The 21,023-nt window shown below is 43.3% G+C and overlaps 1 protein-coding gene across 3 annotated transcripts in view; it reads left to right on the top strand.

The window, feature by feature from the left end:
• The first annotated feature begins 6,993 nt into the window (after positions 1-6,993).
• KIRREL3 (kirre like nephrin family adhesion molecule 3) overlaps positions 6,994-21,023 on the top strand; it is a 767,195-nt gene continuing 753,165 nt past the window's right edge. For 2 of the 3 annotated variants that reach the window (XM_082200407.1, XM_082200409.1), the window contains exons 1-2: positions 6,994-7,084; positions 12,384-12,841. In XM_082200407.1, the coding sequence (XP_082056533.1) occupies positions 12,787-12,841 (55 nt within the window). In that variant the 5' untranslated portion in view covers positions 6,994-7,084; positions 12,384-12,786. Of the gene's footprint in view, positions 7,085-11,765; positions 12,842-21,023 lie in introns of those variants that run through there. The other variant, XM_082200408.1, reaches the window with a different exon arrangement.

Genomic DNA, 21,023 nt, shown 5'->3' on the forward strand with positions numbered 1-21,023 from the left:
TCAGCCATTGACTTCCTGGCTTGTACCAGGATGAAGTCATGCAACAGGCCCAAACCTTTTGGACTAGAACCACACTGAACATTGGTTTCACTTGCAGTTGTTGAATTTGATCTCAATTCACAACAAAACAATTTATCCTGGAAAGCAGAACTGCCACCTTTCCCCAAAAAGATGGGATGGAGAGACCCCAGTCTAGCAGCTTGCTGATATATGCATATACATAAGTTCTTTACATATTTTTTTTCTCTATCACATGAAGCCTCACGGTTGAATATTTAGCTAATCTGCAATGAAAAGCGTTATGTTGGGGAAAGGTGCTTATTTTACAAGAGTTAACATCCAAGGTTGCCTAAAAACAATTCAATAAGTGAACCTTGAGGACCATCCTCAAGGACCAACCTTGAGGACCATCAGGCAAAATATTTGAGGGATTTCAAGGGAAAACTTTGATTAGGATCCTGAAATTTTTCATGGGTAGTTCAAACACTGTCAATGCAATATGAACACACCATAAGTGTGGTATTTGATCAGAGGCTAACAGGAGCTGGAGTCTAACACAAGTCCCTCTTCCCCGCCTTTCCATGATGGGTTCCACCCAACTTATTATTAGTAGAGAAGCTTTTGATGATCAGCAACCAATCTCCACATTCCAGAAAGGAAGGTACCTACTTTGAGAAATTATGGTGAAGTTTTCTGGTAGCAAGACCCTGTGCCAACTTTTCCATGCTGAGTGTCCAGTCCAGAGGTGTGTGTTAAGCTTTCCACTGCTTCTATTTCAATAAAATTACCCTGCAGAGGAGACACTGCCAAAAAAATCTGTGCCAAATCAACACATGTCAACCTGATAAGAGGCAAAAAAAATAACAAGAGTTTGCCTTGTTGAATGGGCACCTCCACCAACCACAGCTTTCTACACTCTCCACTTGGAATGTACTGCTAAAAACCTTTCTGCCCCCTAGCTTCTGTGAGGAGACCAGTATGAGTGCTGAGCACAGCCTTGGAACACATATTGCAGTTCCAACAGATTCTCCAAAACTCTGTGAAAAGGGCCATGCCATCTTCCTCCTGCAGCAGCAGGAGGTAGCAGCTGTCTAGATACTGAATGCTAATAGGAAAAACTTGCAGAGGAACAAGAAGGGGTGATATGATAGCCATGTTCAAATATATAAAAGGATGTCACATAGAGAAGGGAGAAAAGTTGTTTTCTGCTGCTCCAGAGAAGCGGACCCGGAGCAATGGATCCAAACTACAAGAAAGAAGATTCCACCTTAACATTAGGAAGAACTTCCTGACAGTAAGAGCTGTTCGACAGTGGAATTTGCTGCCAAGGAGTGTGGTGGAGTCTCCTTCTTTGGAGGTCTTTAAGCAGAGGCTTGACATGGTGTTTCCTGCTTGGCAGGGGGTTGGACTCGATGGCCCTTGTGGTCTCTTCCAACTCTATGATTCTATGATTCTAAGGCTGCAATGCATCAACTTTTTTCACCTGTGTTTGGAAGCTCTCACCACTGACATGAGTAGGGCACCTGAATAACCTCCTTATCAGGCTGCAGAATGATAAATGCCCATTACCACTTTTTTTTTTTAAATGAAAGAGGGGACATTTTCAGCTGTACATCATCTTTGGCCTGGTAACAAGGAATGCAAGGAGCTCACTGTCCAAGTCAAAGTGGGCTCCCCCCCACCCCATTCACTAAAAATAAAAGATTTAAGGAGTTCAGAATTGTTCTCATAGGCTCTGGCTTTATGCTGCTCCTCTTGAAGGGACTTTTATGGTTTTCATGGATTGCTAGATGTCTGTTTTTATTGGCACTTTATTGATTTTGATCTTTATGATGCTTTATGCTGTTTTTGCACACTGCTTTGAGATTGTGATGGACAATCATCCTAAAAATAGACTGCATAATAATAAACTGAACCCCCATCACCACCACCCCCTACTGTTCTTGAACAGCACTGGATGCCTCCATAACATGCACTGTTGATCTCAGTTGCTAATGCACCAAAGAGGAAGCAGGGACAAACTTGGCAGAGTTTGCTTCCAGATGTTCAAGAATGCAGAGATGGCAACAAGGGAAGATGGGAATGGCAACAGCAGTCCAAGTGGGAAATGAGAAGCAGCCTTGTGTTACTTTGCTCCCTGGGAGTGGCAATGGACCCTGGACTAGTTCACACAAATGGCAGATGAGGCAGCAAAACTATTCCTGGCCTGTACCATTCCAGACTGCAAATGACAGTTTCCTTGGCTGAGGTTGCCTCCAGACTGTCAGGGAGGAAATTACCATCACGTTATGTTGAATGTTCCATCAGCACAAGCTTTTCAGCTTCACAAACAGAATGATTCCAGCTCTCCTCCCCCCATGTGATGTTCTGAGGATTCTCCCAACCCTGCACAAAGCCAATTTCAGGGAGTATTGGGGGGGGGAGGGGAAAAAGCTGCATTGTACAGTGAAAGTCTGTGAATGCAGTTTCCACTGACAGGTGAATCTGTCCTCAGTATTTTGCAGGAGAGAGTCAAGTACATATTGGAAATTTAGATTTGCACAATTAAAGTGCATCAAAATGCTCTCTTGCCCTGGTGCAACACACACACACACACACACACACACACACACTTTTTTTGCAATTAGGAAAGTGATGGGGAAATGCACTGATAAGTGTGGGATGAACAAATGATTAGCCATTGCATAGCCACTGTGCGAGCAAATCAGGACGGATGCTCATGGGCATACAGTGGTGCCCCACAAGACAGAAAACTCGCTAGACGAAAGGGTTTTCCGTTTTTGAGCTGCTTCACAAGACGAATTTCCCTATGGGCTTGCTTCGCAAGACGAAAACGTCTTGCAAGTTTGTTTCCTTTTTCTTAACACCATTAATACAGTTGCGACTTGACTTCGAGGAGCAACTTATAGAACGCAGTGTACATAGTAGCCTTTTTGAGGTTTTTAAAGACTTTGGTGATTTTTGAAGCTTTTCCAAAACTTCTTTTGCAGCCATTTGGTAAGTTAAGCTTTTAAAACTTTTTTTGGGGGGGGTTGGATTTTGGGTTGGGGTGTTCGGAATTCAAGGACTTGGTGTTGGGAAGGGGTTTGTAAGAATCTGGAAGCTTGTGTGTTTTTTCTGCATTTTTATGATTTTCTGTGACCATTGGGCCACTCTGCTGTTTTTTCTAAAAAAATCTGGATTTGAATTTCTGTGTGCTGGGTGGCTGGGGGAACAGTTGGGGAGGGGTTTGCAAGAATCTGGAAGCTTGTGGGTTTTTTTCTGCATTTTTATGATTTTCTGCGACCATTGGGCCACTCTGCTGTTTTTTAAAAAAAATTCTGGGTTTGAATTTTGAAATGCTCTTTACAGTATGTGTGACTTTAAAGAGCACTTAATAAACTCTTGTTGTAGCAAATTTGGCTTTGTTTGGACTTTTTTTGACCATAGGAATGCATTAATTGATTTTCAATGCATTCCTATGGGAAACTGTGCTTCGCAAGACGAAAAATTCGCTAGATGAAAAAATTCACGGAATGAATTAATTTCGTCTTGCGAGGCACCACTGTATAACCTTCCTGCAAACAAGTCAGACCAAATGCTCAACAAAGACGAGACATAGTGTAGCCTCTGTGTAAGCTTTGTGCAAGCAAATCAAGATGAATGTTCAATAAACAGGCCACCTGAAGGAGTCAAGAATCATCCTCTTTGGAAAGAAAACTCCCTACAACACCAGAAAAAAGATGACAGGAAGAAGAGTTCTAGCCTTCCCTTCCCTACATAAGCTAGTTTTGTATATGTATCTTCCATGGGAAAGGTGACCACCATGCAACTCCCCACCTGCACTCTAAAGTTGCACAATGCATGAACAATTTTACCACCTCCTTTGTTGTTTGTATAAGATAATGCACATGCCGCAAACTGGTCCACAGTGTACATCCAGGCCCCAAGAGAACGGTAGGCAATGGTGACTGCAATCTAGGGACTGAGATCTGTGTAGTAACAAGAACACGTGCAATTCAAACTGAGTTTCTGGGCAGCCATTAGGGGTGGGATCCAGAAAAAAAGAGGTAGCTTTATCTTTCTTCCTCTCCCACCATTCCCATTTCCTGGATTGAAATCTCCCCCCTGCCTGAAAGCTGCTGCCAACTGTGTACCTGTAATTGTACCCCCAAATCTACTAGCAACATGGGGGATTTGAATTAAGAAAATGGGATGAGGGAGAAGGGAGAAGGGAGGAGGACCCCCCCTCCAAGAATGGTGGCTCTCTTACAAGTCAGACACAGACAGACACACACACACACACACACACACACACACACACACACACACAGCTTCTAACAAAACTAAAGTATGCTTGCATAATCTCCAACACTTTGCCTAGTTTCACTATTAGAAAGCTTGTCACTTCCATGACCGAATGCAGAACCAATCGCTTGCTGTGAAAGAATCCTCACACAGGTTTTTGGACAGCAGGAGCAGTTTGTGCCGGTATACAAAATAGGAATACTGGATGAAAGCTTACAAAGAGGAAGTCCCAGGAAGTTGGGAAGCCAGAGGTGGGGTGCTTGCCAGGAAAGGCCAAGGACGACAATGACTGGAAAAAAGCAGGAGCCTGGGGGAAGGGTTGGTTACAAAGGAGAGGAGAAGCAGAGGAGAAATGGTAGGCAAGCATGAGAAAACTGCAGAGCCTCTGGAGAAAGAGGGGCAGACAGAAATGCTGGAGAGGCTGGCCGAGAGTTTGATGGCAACACGCAGAACGTACTTGCCTGTGCAAACAGTAGGGAATGGATTGATGGGGATATACACAGGAGGGTGAGAGGGGCTCTGTGTGGGAGATAGAGGAAAAAGGATCTCCCAGGGTGGGAGGCTAGGGGAAGAAACAGAAACACCCAGGTGAGAGCTGGGAAGGTCCACTTTTCTGTAGAGGAATAAAGGATATGCAATTATTATTATTATTATTATTATTATTATTATTATTAATAATAATAATAATAATAATACCCCGCCCATCTGACTGGGTTTCCCCAGCCACTCTGGGCAGCTTCCAACAAAATATTAAAAATACAATAAAACATTAGACATTAAAAACTTCCCTAAACAACTGAGATAGAGGGTTTTTATATCTATTTCTCTTCTTTATTGTTGCTTTTTCTTTTAGATTAGCTTGGTTTTTGTTGTATTGCATGTTGAAAACTTTCAATAAAAAATATTAACAAACAAATAAAACAGCAGGTAAAAGAGGCATGGAGATAAGTGTTGAGAACTTTCCCCTCTTTTTTCTTTTTTTTCTTTTTACTAGTGACTGGGAAGCAACTGTACTATTGTTGTCCATGTCATTAGATTTATTACCCTCCCCTCACCAGCAGGTCTCAGGGTGGGTTACAACAATTTCAAAACTCAACATTAAAAACGGTTAGAACAGATCACAATCACAGGGGGGGCTCTGAAAACATGTGTCTCAGGCATCGAAGGTCAGGGTAAACAGGTGGGTCTTCAGCATTCATTGCAAGCTGTACAGTGAAAAAGCCTCCAAAATTAGAGTATTTTTCATACCCAAGGGCCTCTGGTGGGGGTAAAAGAGACAGTCCTCACTCACCCTCCAGTAAACCATTATTCCCATTACAGTGGTACCTCGGGTTAAGAACTTAATTTTTTCTGGAGGTCTGTTCTTCTTAACCTGAAACTGTTCTTAACCTGAAGCACCACTTTAGCTAATGGGGCCTCCTGCTGCCGCTGCGCCGCTGCTGCACAATTTCTGTTCTCATCCTGAAGCAAAATTCTTAACCTGAGGTACTATTTCTGGGTTAGCAGAGTCTGTAAACTGAAGTGTCTGTAACCTGAAGCATCTGTAACCCGAGGTACCGCTGTATTTTTTCTTTTCTTTTTAAAAGGGTAGGTTTCTAGCATTTGTAGAACTTGAAACATGAGACAAAATGTACAGGGGTTATTCTCATTTTTCGGTGAGAAATTAGCCTGCTTCCTTTCCTTTTCAGTGGTTTTCTTTGCTTGCCCCCTAACCCCACCACCTCAACCCACACAGGAGCTCCTGCCCACACCCTTTACAACGTGCACAGAATGAAATCTGAGGCAGCAGAAGCCTGAGTTAATTGCACATTGGGCCTTCTTTCCAGCTTGGGTTTCTGGCGGGAACATTCTGAGGGAACATTCTGAGGTGTTTCACTTGTGACTGCAGTGGGCAGCAGCAGACAAGATGGAGGCAGTTACCTCACAGCAACTCACACCACTGGTCCATCTAGCTCACTCTTGTCTACACCGACTAGGCAGCGATTTTCCAGGGTTTCAGAAAGGGAACATTCCCAGTCCTAGCTGTAGTTGCTGGGGATTGAACCAGAGGCCTTCTACACACAAAGAGCAGATACTCTGCACTAGGTCATGGAAGAAGAGGGAAGGGCTAGTCTTGAAACTTGACAATTTCTAACTTTTCATTCCTCTCCCTGCTCTGTCTCAGTGGACACTTGGCACCTTTTAATCGGTTCCATGCCCCTATGTCTTTTAACAGTGGCCAGGCATGTTGAAATGGATGCTTTTCGCAGCACATGCCCCTTTTGGTTCTCTGCCCCAAATAACTGCCATTTCAATGCCACATGCTGAAGCTGCTGGTTAGTTGAACCAAATTTGTGAAACATATTTTTATTCCCTGAGCCACACAATTCTTTGGCCTCCCCCTTAGGATGGAATCATATACTTGAGCCCAGTCAGTGAGATTTTAAGAAATGCCTAGGACTGCACTATATAGGACTACACTATAATCTTTAAGATTATAGAAGGGAATCTTTCACAAAGGCAGTCAGTCCATCACACACCCAGCAGGATTCCCCCATTCTCTCATAAGCCCTGTCTGCCAAATTGTCTGCCGCTCAGAGGGAGGAGCAAGGAAATTAAGGTTGCCACCTGCATCTTTGTGACAATGCTCCTATGTCCTGAACTGCTGTACTAAAACCAAAAAAGGAACAGCTTTGGGTGGTTGTTTTCCCCAACACCACCAGTCTAGGCATTAAACAGAGGAACTTCATTTTTGCTAGATTGTAAATACATGGAAATGACGGGAGGACAAGAAGGTTGTCCAACAACAGGAAAACAAGTAAGTGGAAGGAAAAATTATTTCACTTTCTGGATGTATCATTGGGCCATCTTTGTGTCTGTGGATCCCACAAAGAAAAAGCCAGGAAGTACATTTTTTCAAAAATCTGTTCCAACTCCCTGGCTGCTGCATACCATAAATGTAAGGTACATTTAAAGCACATGACTTCACTGCAGAATCTTGACTACTGTAGTTTGCTAAGGGTACTGGGACTTACATCTCTGTGAGAGGTAAACTACAGTTTCCATGATTCTTTGGGAAGTCATGTGCTTTAAATGTACTGCGTGTACTCAGCCCCATTACGGGGATGGGGAACCTGCGGCTCTGCAGCTGTTGCTAGACCACCACTCCCATCATTGCTGACCATTGGCCATGCTGCCTTGGGCTGGTGAGAGTTGGAGTCAGACAACCTCTAGAGAGTCATAAATTCCCCTTCTCAGCTCTGCACTATTATATGGAAAAAACATACCCATCAGCTTTTTCCTTGTCACAAATACAATGTAGTGCATTTTTTTTTAAAAAAAAATCACTGACCCTCCCCTTTCTTAACCTGCAGCAACCATCACCAGCCTTCCATATAATTTGGACTACAACTCTTATCAGTACTGGCCAGCACAGCTGTAGTCTTAAACATCTGGGGGCACCAGGTTGGCAAAGCCCTCTAGAATTAGGGCTGACCCACAAAAACAATTCCCAACCAAGCACTCCCTGATTAAGAACATAAAGTTAATAACTTCTCTCTGTGTTCTTTTATATATATATAAAGCCGCGCTATATTAACCGTATACATTTATGTTGATTATAAAAAGTCATTTTCCAAATTGATTTTTTGTCTGAGGAGATTTAAGTGTCTGCAAGAAAAGAACAGGCTGATTTATAATCTACAAGATGCCGAGGTGTAGGGATTAGCACACACATCAGACAGAAATGTGACCTTTACTGTTTGACAAAACCCTACCCCCTCAAAAAACACACCAAATAAAATAAAATAAAATAGATAACTGCTTCTTTCCATATGTCAAATCAGGAACCCTTAAATCAAGGGATCTTGTGGCCCTGCAGATGGTGTTGGACTCTAGCACACAACATCCTTGATCTTGACCATTGCTCGTACTAGCTAAAGAGGACAGGAGCTGGATTCAGACAACCTCTGGAGGTTCCCCATCCCTGCCTTAACCCAAAGTGGTTACTCTCTGGCTTAAACATTTTGCCCCTGCACAATTTGTGACTAGGGCATTGGCAGTCATCTAACTGTGGAAATCTTAACCGATTTATTGCATGGCTTTTAGTCAATTAACTATTTAATTAAAATTTGCATGCAAGGAAAACAACTGATCTAAAGCAGGAATGGCCATCCAGATGCTGGATTCCAACTCTCAACATATCCGGTCACCAGTGCTGGATTTACGTATAAGCTAAACAAGCTATAGCTTAGGGCCCCACTCTCTTGGGGGCCCCAAAAAAAATTAAAGGAAAAAACACCTGGATGCACATTTCCAAAATATAAGATAAAAAACAAATAAAATGGCTTTAGATACCTATTAGGTCCGTAAATTACCATATAGCATATATTCAACACAAAAAACAGCGACAATTTGTTGTTGACAAAGGACAGCTGAACATATAAAGGGCCCCATTACCTTCAGTAGCTTAGGGCCTCATCAAACCTAAATCTGGCCCTGCCGGTCACCATGGCCAATAGCCAGGAAGTTGGTGTCCAAGGCACTAGGTTGACTATCACTGATCTAAAGCATTCTGTCTGTCTGTCTGTCTGTCTGTCTGTCTGTCTGTGTCTGTGTCTCTCTCTCTCTCTCTCACACACACACACACCATCCTTTGTGCTGATGCACATTCAGCAAGTATCCTTAGGAGACTCATCCCGTTCTGCATCGGGTAGAAAGAGGAATACATATTTTAAGTTCATGCTCATTAGGTGTTTGGTTGTTTGTTAAAGTTGCTTCTAGTATACAAATTATTCTTTTTTTAAAAAAATCAGCCCAGTTAATTGAAGTCCTTTTTCAGCTGATCAATAGATTTCATAATTGGTTAATCTAACCAGTTAATTGATTAAGCATTGCACCACCAGCCATATACTGTGGCCTCTCATATACTTTTGAAATCCATTTCCCCCCAGTCCTTGGCAGGCATAAAATTCAGGAGGTTGCTAGGTGGATTTATGGACTGGCCTAGATGGCAGATGGCATTCATTCTGACATGTCACAAATTGTGAAGGTCTGCTTTAAGATTACATGAAAATGAGAACTATGAACATCAGAAGTAATCTTATGCCAAGTCCATCCAGCTCAGTATTGGCTACTGGCTAGCAGTGGGTTTCTAGGGTTTCAGATGTGAGTCCTCCTGAACCTTACCTGGAGATGCTGGGGATTGAACCTTGGACCACCTGCATGCCAAACATGGGATCTACCTACCACAAGGCCTTTCCCCTTTCCCTGATGGATTTTGTTTTGTTACGGAAACATTGTAGTAAGAAAACCTGCAGTGGCTGGTGAAATATCTATTAACATTATATTAGCCTTCACCAATCCAGTGCCTCTCCCCCACCACCCGACATTTCGGACTGCAACTGCCATCAGCCCCATGCTGGTTAGAGTTGATGTGAGTTGTAGTCTAAAACATCTGGAGGGCAAAGGTTGCAGTACATGAAAGAGGAGCTCAGTTGGGTCTAGACTGAACAACTCTACTCCACAGGATCTCTCCTAATAACAACCACACACATACTGAATTATAAGAAATTGCATCTAGTGAAGATATATATATATTCCCAGCAGCTTTCCTACAACTCAGAAATTGCTTTCCTGTGGAAGCTCATCTGAGTATATTTCGGAAATAATGTTTTGTGTGTGTTTTTTAAGGACATTATTTCACTTTTCTCTTACGACTGCCAGTAGAAACAATAAAGAGAAAGGGATAAATGAGGACAAGGATTACATAAACCCTTATGTGAAAAAAATCAAATAATAATTATTTTGTTTTGAAGAACACTCTTCATTTAACAATAAGATTGCAACTCAGGTGTCAAGACTCGCTTAAGAAATCAGAACAAGCAGTACTTATATAACCATCCATATACCCTGCATAATAACAGAGAACTCCCTTAATAAGTAAACAAATTATTATTTTGCTAAACAAAATTAATAAGTTTAGGATTTAAGTTCTGATGGTATAAAAACAATAACCAATAAAATAGGAAAAATACAGGGTGTGTACCTACCATCTACTCTCCCCTCACTCTTCCACCAAGTACTCCTAGGTGTGCTGGCTTGCTCCATGGCAGGTCAGAAATTCAACAGGTAAATCTTTTTATGGCATTGAAATGCAGGGATAGGGATTAACATTATCTGGGGTTTTTTTCATCTAGTAGAGCAGCTGAGATCTAGTTAAAAAGGAAAAAGAAAGACAGGGAGAAGCTAGTAGGGTTTGAAGGCTGGGACAAGGGTAAAATCTGATTCAGTTCACATTTAAAAGTGAATCTACCTAATTTGCAGTTTCTGAAACTACACAAAAACCAATACAGCCACCATTTGGAATTCTCGCTTCTCTGAATTTTACACCGCAGTTATCCAGCTAAGTAATGTGTGCAAAAATGAATGTACTAGGGTAAAATGTGCATTAAAATGCCATTACAAACATTATTCTGTGTATTTTATAGTTTATTGAAAACAACACCCACAAGGCATTATATTTAGTGGTGGGGGAACTGCTTTGCAAAAATGCGTATATTAGGCAGAATTGCATACAAAAATGTGTTCATTAGGAGAAATTCATGTTAGAATGCTGAATGATTTTTCATGAGGACTTTAAAAAATAATCTTAACTAGTGTGGAATTGTGAAGAATTGAACCCTAAGATTGGAAAAACGAGAGACACAGAAATTGCCCAGGGAGCTTGAGCTCCAGGACCTCTTTCTCTTGTTGTTTTTTTAGTTAAAATGCTGTTACATTTTCAGGAGGAATTTTTATAAAGTATATGCAAACGTCTGCTAGCAGCCTGTGCCTTAAGCCCTTTAAATACCTCACAATAACTTTTCAGACAGCTTTTTCCCCCTCCTCGTCAGCAGCACTGCTTTCCAGGAAAGGTAATCTTCAAGAGCTCAGGTGTTAGTCTCAAGAGTAATCAAGCAGGTTATTCACCTGCCACCCTTTCCAAGAACTTGCGGCATTAAGGGACTGTAGCGCTTTGCGCTCTTGATAGCTGTTTCATTTTGAAGTCTTTCCCTTTACAACCGGAGAAAGAGAACTTCGCTTAAAATCAAGTAAAGAGGCTTCTTTACAATGCAGGCTTATTTTAGTCAGTCGCAACTATCAACCATCCTTTCCGTTTCCTGCCTGGGATCCAAACTGTAGCTCAGGAGGATTGCCAGCTTCTTTACTGGCGCGTGCTCTTCTGCTTCTTAGAACCATCTTGCATTCTATATGGAGGGAGCGAAGTTGCACCTGCTAAAACACCCAAACATCCTCTCTCTGTTGCGCGGTTCTAAAAGGTATAGGAGCCCCCGGCATTTGAGCCACGTTCCCTGTCCAACCTTATACGTACATGCATGCTTCGAGTTTTCCGTAGAAATAACTTTCCGGTATGTGTGCTCAGGATCGGGTCTTTTTTCTTTTGTGCCGGGAGCTGCGTGTCTATGCGCTTACTTGAGAGTAAGTTCTAACTGGGCTCTCTGTGGAACTTTCTTCAGCGTAAACCGTGTATTAGATCGGCACGGCAAGGCTGCTATCCGAAGCATATATACCTGGCAGGAAGTCTCATCGGAATCTATGGGACTTACTTTCCAGAGCAAATAAATACATGCATCGGATCGGGCTGCAAGATTCCCTTTCAAAAGCGGGCAGAGGGGGAAGGGAGGAGGGGGGAGATGCTAAATTCATTCCTGTAGAAGAGAAGCCTTCCTACCAACCCTTTACAGCTGCAATTCTATGCCCACTTACTAGAGAGTAATCCCATTGACCGCAGTGGGTCTACTTCTGAGAAAGCACGCCTGGAATAGTCGCGTAAGGGCCGTTTCCTCAGAAGTAAACTCCAGCGTTTTCCGCGCGAGGTTCTCTCCGGCAGGTGTGCACAGGCAGGCTTCCCTGAGCTTGGCGAGTCATTGAATTCAGTAGGGGTTTGCTTCTTCAGAGCAAAACATGCCCAGGGATCGGGGCTGTCTCAGGCTGGACTACCAACAACGACAAAAATATTACTTGAACTTGTAATAATAGCAGCACAGATTTTGTAAAGAAGGACGAGGCGAAAGAGGAAGGGGGAGAGAATAACCCCACCGCCCTCCTTCTCTCAGGTTGCTCGCAAGTCGTTCCTCTTTAAAGACTACTCCAGTCGGCGTGTCAGTCAGTCCAGGCAGCGGCTGTGGGAGGAGCTCCTCGGGAGGAGGCTGGCGAGGCTGAGAGAGCCAGGGAATGGAGCGGAGAAGAGCGCGTACATGAGCGAAGAGGAGGTAGGCGCCGGGAGAGCGAGCGAGGCTGAGCAACTAAACTCCATCTCCGCCTTAGCAGCAGAAGCAGGAGCCGCCGCCGCCGCCGCTATTGCTGCCAACCCAGCGAAGGCTTCGCCGGTGTGTAGGAAGAGGGCTTCGGCAAGAGAAGAAGGCAGGCGAGAGCATCGGGAGGCAGATCAAGCTAGCCCCCGAAACTGCTTAAGCGCGCAAGTTCGTCTCTCTTATTTCCCCGCCGAACTCTTAAGGAATGAAAGCTTTTCAGACAGATCTCGTCCTCCTCTGCTTCTTCCTCTTCAGTCAAGGTAGGACCCATCTATATATGTATCTCTCTCTCTCTCGCTCTCTCTTTCTTTTTAACTTTCCAGGTGGGTTGGGGATGATGATGGTGGTGATGAAGGCATTTGCGGCCAATGTGTCTCTCGCAGCTGGGCAAAAGGAGGAGGAGGAAGGAACTCCGATGACTTTTGTTTTTGGAGCTGGTTTCCTCATCCCCCTGCTATTCCTCTCCAGCCCCCAACCGCCGCTTCTTCTTGGCGTATCGCTGTTTCAGTTGGAAGTGAAGGGTTTAAGCAGCTGGTGTGTGTTTTTTGTAAATCTGCCCCCACCAAAAAGAAAAACGGGGGGATGGACGGGCGGAATGAGTTTGCTATTGTTATGCTTCAGCTACTGTTCGGGAGGGGAGATCTTGGCGTGTATTTTTTTAAAAAAATATATAATTATTATTATTAAAAAAGCTTCCAAATGTTTCTGTTCCTCCATATATAGCCAAACCGGGGGGGGGGGGGGTTGGCTTCTGAGGAGTAGGACTGAAGAGGAGGTGATGATGAGTTTTAAAATGATGATGATGAGAGGATGATAGGCATTCCGAGCCTGTGCGCGTTTACTCGGAAGTAAGTGCCGCTTAGACCCTCCCAGCAAGCGTGCATAGCGGCGTAGCGGGAAGGTGCGTTACCACTCTCTCTTAGGCATCAGTAATTATAGTCTCCTGATGGTTTCTGTTCAGGTATCTGTGTCCATTGGATACATAAAGGCTGCACAGAGAACAGCCGTGCGTTTTTTCCTGGGGTGTCACGTTGACTTGAATTTGACTTGTCTGTTTCTACAGGAGAGGGAGCAGTAGGTACACCCAGTACCTACCATGATTTGGGTTTGAAGTCCATTATGTCCTACGTTGAAACACTGTGCAGACAACTGATGGGCAGGTGCTTTTTTCCTTTAGGGTCACCTACATGCATTGCATCTTTCCACAGCAACTGTTCCTGCATTTTTATAGATGTCTGGAGAATAGACCCATAAATTATTCTGGGTTATTATAATGTTGTTCATGGCTGCGGGCAAAAGCACTCACCTGTGGAATAAGGGGAGTGAGGATAACTCAGCTTTCCATGTGCCCTGGAAAAACCCACCATCACCTTGTGCCAAAGCTGAGTGCCATCTGTGTTTTGCTCACCCACCATCCCAGCATAGCTCTTGGGGACCAGTATGTGTGCTTTGTTTTTCAAAATGAACACAACAGGTCCATCTGTTGATTAAATTAAGAAGAAAAGTTAGTGCTTTGGTGCTTAATCGAGAAATTGCTTTTGTACCCCATCACATTCTCTTTTTCTGAAAGCATGAGACTGTGCAGCTATCAGTTTGTTTACAACTGCTCTAGTTTTGCTGCCTGTGTTGTATCATAGTGCCTTTTCTCCATGCTGCTTCTCTTGCACTTAAAACAAAGAATTACTAAATTGATAAGCCCGCACCAAAGCTGATGCTTTCTATGTAGTGGAGATTCAGGTCCTTTTGCAATATAGAACTCTTCCCCCCTCCTTTAAAAGAACGAGCAGTTTCCCTTCATACCCTTAGGTACCATTGGGAATGGATATGTAGGGGAGACTGGAAGTTTGAGTTTCTTTTTTCACCTTATTTCTTCTTTTTTAAAAAAAGTTGGTGCTCTGTTAAAATAAAGATGATGGTATTTAAAAGCAGCTGCTTTGTTCAGCATGGTTGGATACGATTCTCCTGTCCAGTGTGCCTCTAATAGCTCCTTAGTGTCTGGCGAGGTGATGGCAAAGTCTCTTTTTCTCAGAGCTGCTACTGCTCCTTCCTGTAGAATAACCTAATTTCATTGGTGTGCAGCTAGGTTTGATGGCATGAAACTGGGTTACTAGCCCACTGGAGTATAGCTGGCTTCGATACAATTATTACATCACTGCTTAGATCAGCTTGGTGGCTAATAGCAAGCCGGCACTTGAAGCCTACTTTAAAGGAGTTAGTGGGATGAGATGTGTTCAGAAAGCTTTCTCCTTTCAGCTGTTGCATACAGTCCCGATTGATGTTCATATTGACTTCTGTCCATAAGTAGACGTGTATCCGTAAAGGCACTATGTTTCAACACTTAGGTGGTGATGAAAATATGAATGTAATTTTCTCCTCTTACTTGCCTTGCATTATGAAGTGACTGCCACAATGTCACAACAATGGCACTTCAGTTGTTTGGTGTCCTACTCAAATTTATGTGGCTTTTTGTGAGTCCTATGGGATCTTGTTAGAATTTCAGAGGTCTCGATTAACAAATTGCTTGGAAACAAGTACGTTTCTAGTCCTTGTAGCTACATGACAAGCTCCTAAGGTCTTGTCCCATGTGAAGATCATCCAGTATCTTGCTGGCAAACACAAACACACACACATACACATAGACACAGCAGCTTGCTTCAAGAGTATGCAATTCAATGCTTGGGAGTCTGGCCTGAAGCCAAATAGGTTTCCCTTCAGATCTGCAAGGAACTATTGTGTGCACACAAGAGATGTGGATAGAAGTACAACATGCAAAATGTAGTGGAGGTTCTTTATGTAGGTGTTTGAGAGGTCTGCATGATGGCTATCCTGCAGCATCTTACACTTGGCCAAACAAGTGCACCTGTTCATTTCTTTGCATTTGTGGGATGTTACGCTAGGAGAGAGTATGTCTGGTGTGTGTGTGTGGGGGGGGGGAGAAACTTGGCACATAGCCCCGACCCATATTGTGGGAGTCTCTAGTCCTTTATTATTATAATTGCTTCCTAAGCATGTTATACTTTTGTGCGTTCTCAGCTCTGGCGAAACAGGTATCGGTTTGACCTGTCTCAGCTGGTGTTTCACTATGTAAAGTGCAGCTACCTTTTTGGAGAAGAGCCTGCTAATACATTTCTGCTTCCCCGCCGAGCCTTTTTAAAGCCTCTTAGCAGAATAATTTTCAGACATGCTCTTCAAAGCCAGATTTCAATCGTATCTACAACATGTAAATGTCCAGTGGCAAATCCACTGTGCCAACTTCCTGGTCTCACTGCCTTTCCCCCCTGTGCCTATGGTCTTAAGAGAGGTTATGAAATAATTAAGGATATGATCTTTAAAGACTCAGATTTAAAATGTACTGTTGTGAACAGTCGGGCTCTGGCTTCTCTTAAGATGGCACAGGGAAAGAAACCTCTTCTCTGTGACTTTGTGTGGTGTGTTGGGAGGTGGGGTTCTTGTTTCTATAGTTGGCAATGAGAAAACCAGGTCCTGGCTCAGAAATTTGACAGCTGCCAGTGTTGCGTATATTTGGTCTCTGTGTGTTCCTCCCTCCTTTCCTGCTGGTTGTTTTTCCTTGTGCTGCTGCTTTCCCTAAGCTGTCAGGGCTATAGTGCTTCACAAAAACTGGTATAATGTCACAAGACAATTTACCTCCTGCTAGCAAGAGGCATCAACCGTGTGCCTTGGTGGAAAGAGAAGTGACCCTGTCATAGAAAAAAGCGTGAAGTTCTTGTTTGTGTATGTGTGTGTTTGCTGTAGGGTCCCCCCCCCCATTGCCCTCTTATTTATCTCATTCTCATTCCTTGGTATGAAAGTATTTTTAGGATGGGAACAACAAAAACAGAGAGGCCCCCTGCCGTCTGTCAGATCTGGAGTGTGGTGACGTCCGGTCACAGCTGAACTACATCCTCCTTGTGCCCTTGAGTAGAACTTTGCTGTCACACACACAGGGAGCCCCTGGCACTGCTGTGGTTGATCCTTTGGGGGGTTTTCTTCTGTGACTCATGACTCTAACTCTGATAAAACGAGCATACTTGGGGGGGCATGGGTTGGCATTTTTCCAGTTACACTTGAACACCAGAGAAAACAACAACCATATATTGAAAATTGGTGGCACGGAGGTCTAAATCACACCAGGTTGCAAAACAAAGGAATTCGTATAGGCATAGGTACATCACGTTCATGTCAGATATTATGGGCTGTGGTTTACCATAAGGACCTCATTATAGGTCCATTTCTGTGATGCCTCCAGGTTTTGGAAGCCTACCACCCTGGGTGGGTTTGTTTCTGCCTATTCCAGAGGTAGTCATTGTCATGCCCTCCAGATGATGATACGCTCCTAACTCCCATCATCCCCAGAGAGCATGGTCAATGGTCAGGGATGATGGGAATTACAGTCTAACAATAGCTGCACTATTCCCAGCTTATTCATTTGCCATATCTCTTGGGGCCAATCTCCACAGGGAGAGAGGGCAGGGGAGCAAAGTTTCCTGTTGCTTGCTCCTGCCACCATTCACCTTTGAAGATTTAAGAATCCCCAAAGGACAAAGGAATGGTCTACTAAGCAACTGATCAGGGATCAGGATGGAAGAAAGAGCCACTTCTCACAAGAACTGTGATACATGCCCTTTTGTTTCTCTATAAGTTGGAGTGGAGCATGGCCCTTCAATTAAGCTCTGATTATGCAGGACTTAAAGCCTACATTAAGAGCCCGATTTTTCTTAGGACTTCCCTGATAATGCTGAAGTGGAGCTAGGACCGTCAGCGTTACAGAGTTCTTATTCCTTAGCTGTCTTTGTGTTTGATACTTGGTGAGAAGGGTGTTGCAGGTCTTATAAAGTATTTTCTTTTAGTCCTTAATGGAAGACGTGCTTCCAGAAGGAATCAAATCCCCAGCGCAAAAGAGGGGATTCATTTTTGCAGTATCTGCATACTTACATCAAGTCACAGTAAGTGTAGCTAAATCAAAGAGACAATGTTTTGACCCTTTTCCAAGTTTTCATATGGGAAAACTCCTGTCTCCTGTGTGTATATATGTAGGGGAAATTTCTAAGAATTGCAGGATAGGGGTTGCATGTATGTACTGAGCATAAAAAAGTTCAAAAAGAGAAGTGATGCTAATGCTTCTCCCCACCCCCATAACTTCATGGCGGTCTGCATGTATTGTGTTACTACAATGGAATTCCCTACAGCAAATACATGAAAGAGTGAATTGCAGCCCTGATTGAGATACATTGCCATACTAAGTACTTCGTGTGAACAGGTCAGGTACACTTGCAGCAAGCTGTAGTTACCATGCAAAATTCCAGATTGCTCCTAGGAAGCTAATGCTCTTGCAGGGGCAGGCAGATGACAGAGTTAGGAAAAGGTATTTTGCATAAGACAGTGTATTGCTTTGCCCTGTTTAGCTTTAAAGTACTCTGTTAACAGGGTATACAATATGCAGAAGTCGACTTTTCTTTCCCATTCCGTGAGATGCACTTCAGAAGAGAAGAACTTCTGAAGTGCAATCCTTCTTGACATGCTTACATTGAGCTACTGCTGCTTCATTCTTAAACCCATGGAAGTAAATGCCATTTATTTTGGGGGAACTTACTTCCCCTTTAATTTCTTCTTGGAAGAATTCATTAATTAAAGGAAGAATCTTCATGGAATCATATCTGCTGCTTTTGTGCATCTGATTCTTTGCAAACTGGGCTATGCCTTTAATTCAGACTCTTCTAGGTTTTCTGCCTTGTCTGGTACTGGAGACAACTTGATAACACACAGTGCAAATAAAGGGGAGAGACTTGTCCACTGGTGCAATGAGGTGAAACAAAGTTAACTTTTGAGCTTTTAAAACAATCCAATAACTGATCAAACTCTGAGGACACTTGTAGCAATACACCAGCTTATTCCTGGAACATTTGCTGATAGCCTTAAATGTAAACTTCGCAATATTCCTTTGAGCATGGTTGGCATCAGCATTTGACATCCTTGGGCACCTGCCAGTGCTTTGGTTCCTTGCCTTTGGGCCCCACACTTGATACTTCACTTTGCAGCAGGGGACTTATTTTTCTGACCTAGTCACCAATTTAATGTTCACAGTGTCCCTGGTATTGTGAGGAAATAAGCTGGTGGGTAGATCTAGTTGCCTGGCAGAGTTCTAACATCTCTGTCCACTGCTGCCCTGTAAGCCTACTACTGTCCTTATTCTTTACATTTATATACTTCTTTTCATTGAAAAATCAACAACCCATAACAACTACAGGCCATAAAATACAACTACAGAATTCAACAGCAACTCACTAAAACTTTTCAATAGGGGTGGGAAACTTACTCCCTCAGAGGAGGGTTGCATTCCTTTCTGGCCAACCTTCCAAGATCCAAACATCAGACATAGGTGGAGCCTGAGGCAAAATTGGGTGGAGCAATGAATGGGAAGGGGAAGCTTTTGTACACTAGGCTAGTTTCTACACATACTCAGGCACCCCGTCTATCCTCCATCCATGAAGCAAAGAGGCATTGTTGGATTTCAAGGACGCATCCCAGACAGGCAAAAACACTCAAGAAGGGTGTGAAGCAGAGGTAGTAGGGGTTGTGGTTGAGGGTAGTGGCCCAGGGAGAGTCCTGAGGACCAGACAGAGAGGTTTGGAGGGCTGCTTTTGGCCCAGGGGCCTGTGGCTCCCAACCCTTGCCCTATAGAACAGTACTGCAGGAAATATGAAGCTAGGGATCACTTACAAGGAGAGGGGTGGCACCAGCTATTTTCTCACCTCCACCCCAAGGCTGAAATCCATCTTGCTCTTGAGCTCTCTTAAGAAATCTTAAACAGAATGTTGGAAGATCTCCACAAAACTGTTAATTTCCTCCTTTGAACCCATAGGTGGGCTTTTCCTTGTGTTTGTGCATTTGGCGACAGTGCAACCTTCCCCCTACTGCCTCTTATTGTGAGGTGCATTCTTCAACATGATTCCCCTCCTTGCCATTACCTTCTTCTGCAACTTAATGCTAACATTTTCAGTTCTTTAAAGAACCAAAGAGGAAGCAAATGTCAATCCAGTATGGTTGTGCCCCTGGAGAGCAGAGACATCCCAGGTCCTCCTTATATATATACCTGAAAATGTTAACATCCCTTCTGCTTGGTCAATGACTCCTTGAGAGGCTGTTGTAATGTGTCAGAACATGTCACACAGGTCTTTAGATTCCCACCTAGGTGCATGGTGTCCGCGCACATTCAGCAGCTGGGGCTATGGAGGTGGACCAATTGACTACAATTGTACTAACCAGCTCTTTGGATTGATGTTGGCAGCCAATTCCAGCAATTAACTCTGTATGTACTGAGGCTTGTCTCCTGAGTGTTCTAAGGGTTTATCACATTTCTCATGGAAGCAACTACAGGTTTGCCATGCACGTACACTTACCAAGGAGTTTCCTGCACCTCTTTGTGCTGAACAACATGTTTGCCACATTTGCCCTTAACTTTGCTGTGCCTTAGAAGGTTTAAACATTTGATGCAGCTGTTAGTTTTTCAGAGGCAACTATTATGCCAGTTCCCTGTCTAAAACTTTCTGACATGTGTTAAATGTCTGCTGTGAGATCACACTTGCTGGGTTCTCGCGTGAGAAGGTATTTTCCCCATTAAGTACAATCTTCCAGTTAAATACTTTTAGCAGTGCTTTTTTCCAGGGGTACTGCAGGGGTACCTGCACCTTTCTTCTTCTTCAGATGTTAAAAGTGTGTCACTTACTGTAACAAATTCATGGTGAGTACCGGCACCTTTCTTTCCTTAAAAAATGCACTGCTTTTAAGGCATTATTGTTCCTGAGTTGCTGAATAGCTTGCATGAATCTATGTTAATGATTTCAGAAATAAGTATTAATATGGTTTCCCCTTACTTAATTGCTTTAGTAGTGTTCATTACCTTCCAACAAATACACTATACATGTGTGTGGTTTGAGTTTTTTGCATAGGACAAAGTCTCTACCCATTTCTAACACCAAAAGACACATATGCTGAAGTTCCACGTTTTCTATATGTTACCCTATTCACATGATTATCGAAGTGTGTAGCAGTGAAAGGCAAAATATTTTGCAAGTTGGTTCTAAGTTTTGACTAGTAAGTTCTGTGCCATGCACAGGATTCCTCTTCTAAAAAGCCAACATGAATACTCAGCAAGCAGTTGTTGCATGTGCTGCTTCGAAAGCAGCACATGATGGTAGATGAACACAATCTGCTCATTGTGGGCTGGTAGCCAACATGCACAGGCTTTCCCAGTGTCCCCAATCCCATCCCCTGTGGCTATTCTATGCTTGGTGGGGCACATTAATATGCACTGAATAAGAGAATGGAGGAAGAAATTAATAGTGGAAGGGTGTGTTGCAAATCTCTTTGGTAAAATTAAACATGAGTACATTCAGTGTAGTTATGTACACATCATGATCTTGATACTGCTGTTATTGGAGGCAT

The sequence above is a fragment of the Podarcis vaucheri genome, assembly GCF_965113315.1.
Source record: "Podarcis vaucheri genome assembly, chromosome: 15".
NCBI classification, from domain to species: Eukaryota; Metazoa; Chordata; class Lepidosauria; order Squamata; family Lacertidae; genus Podarcis; species Podarcis vaucheri.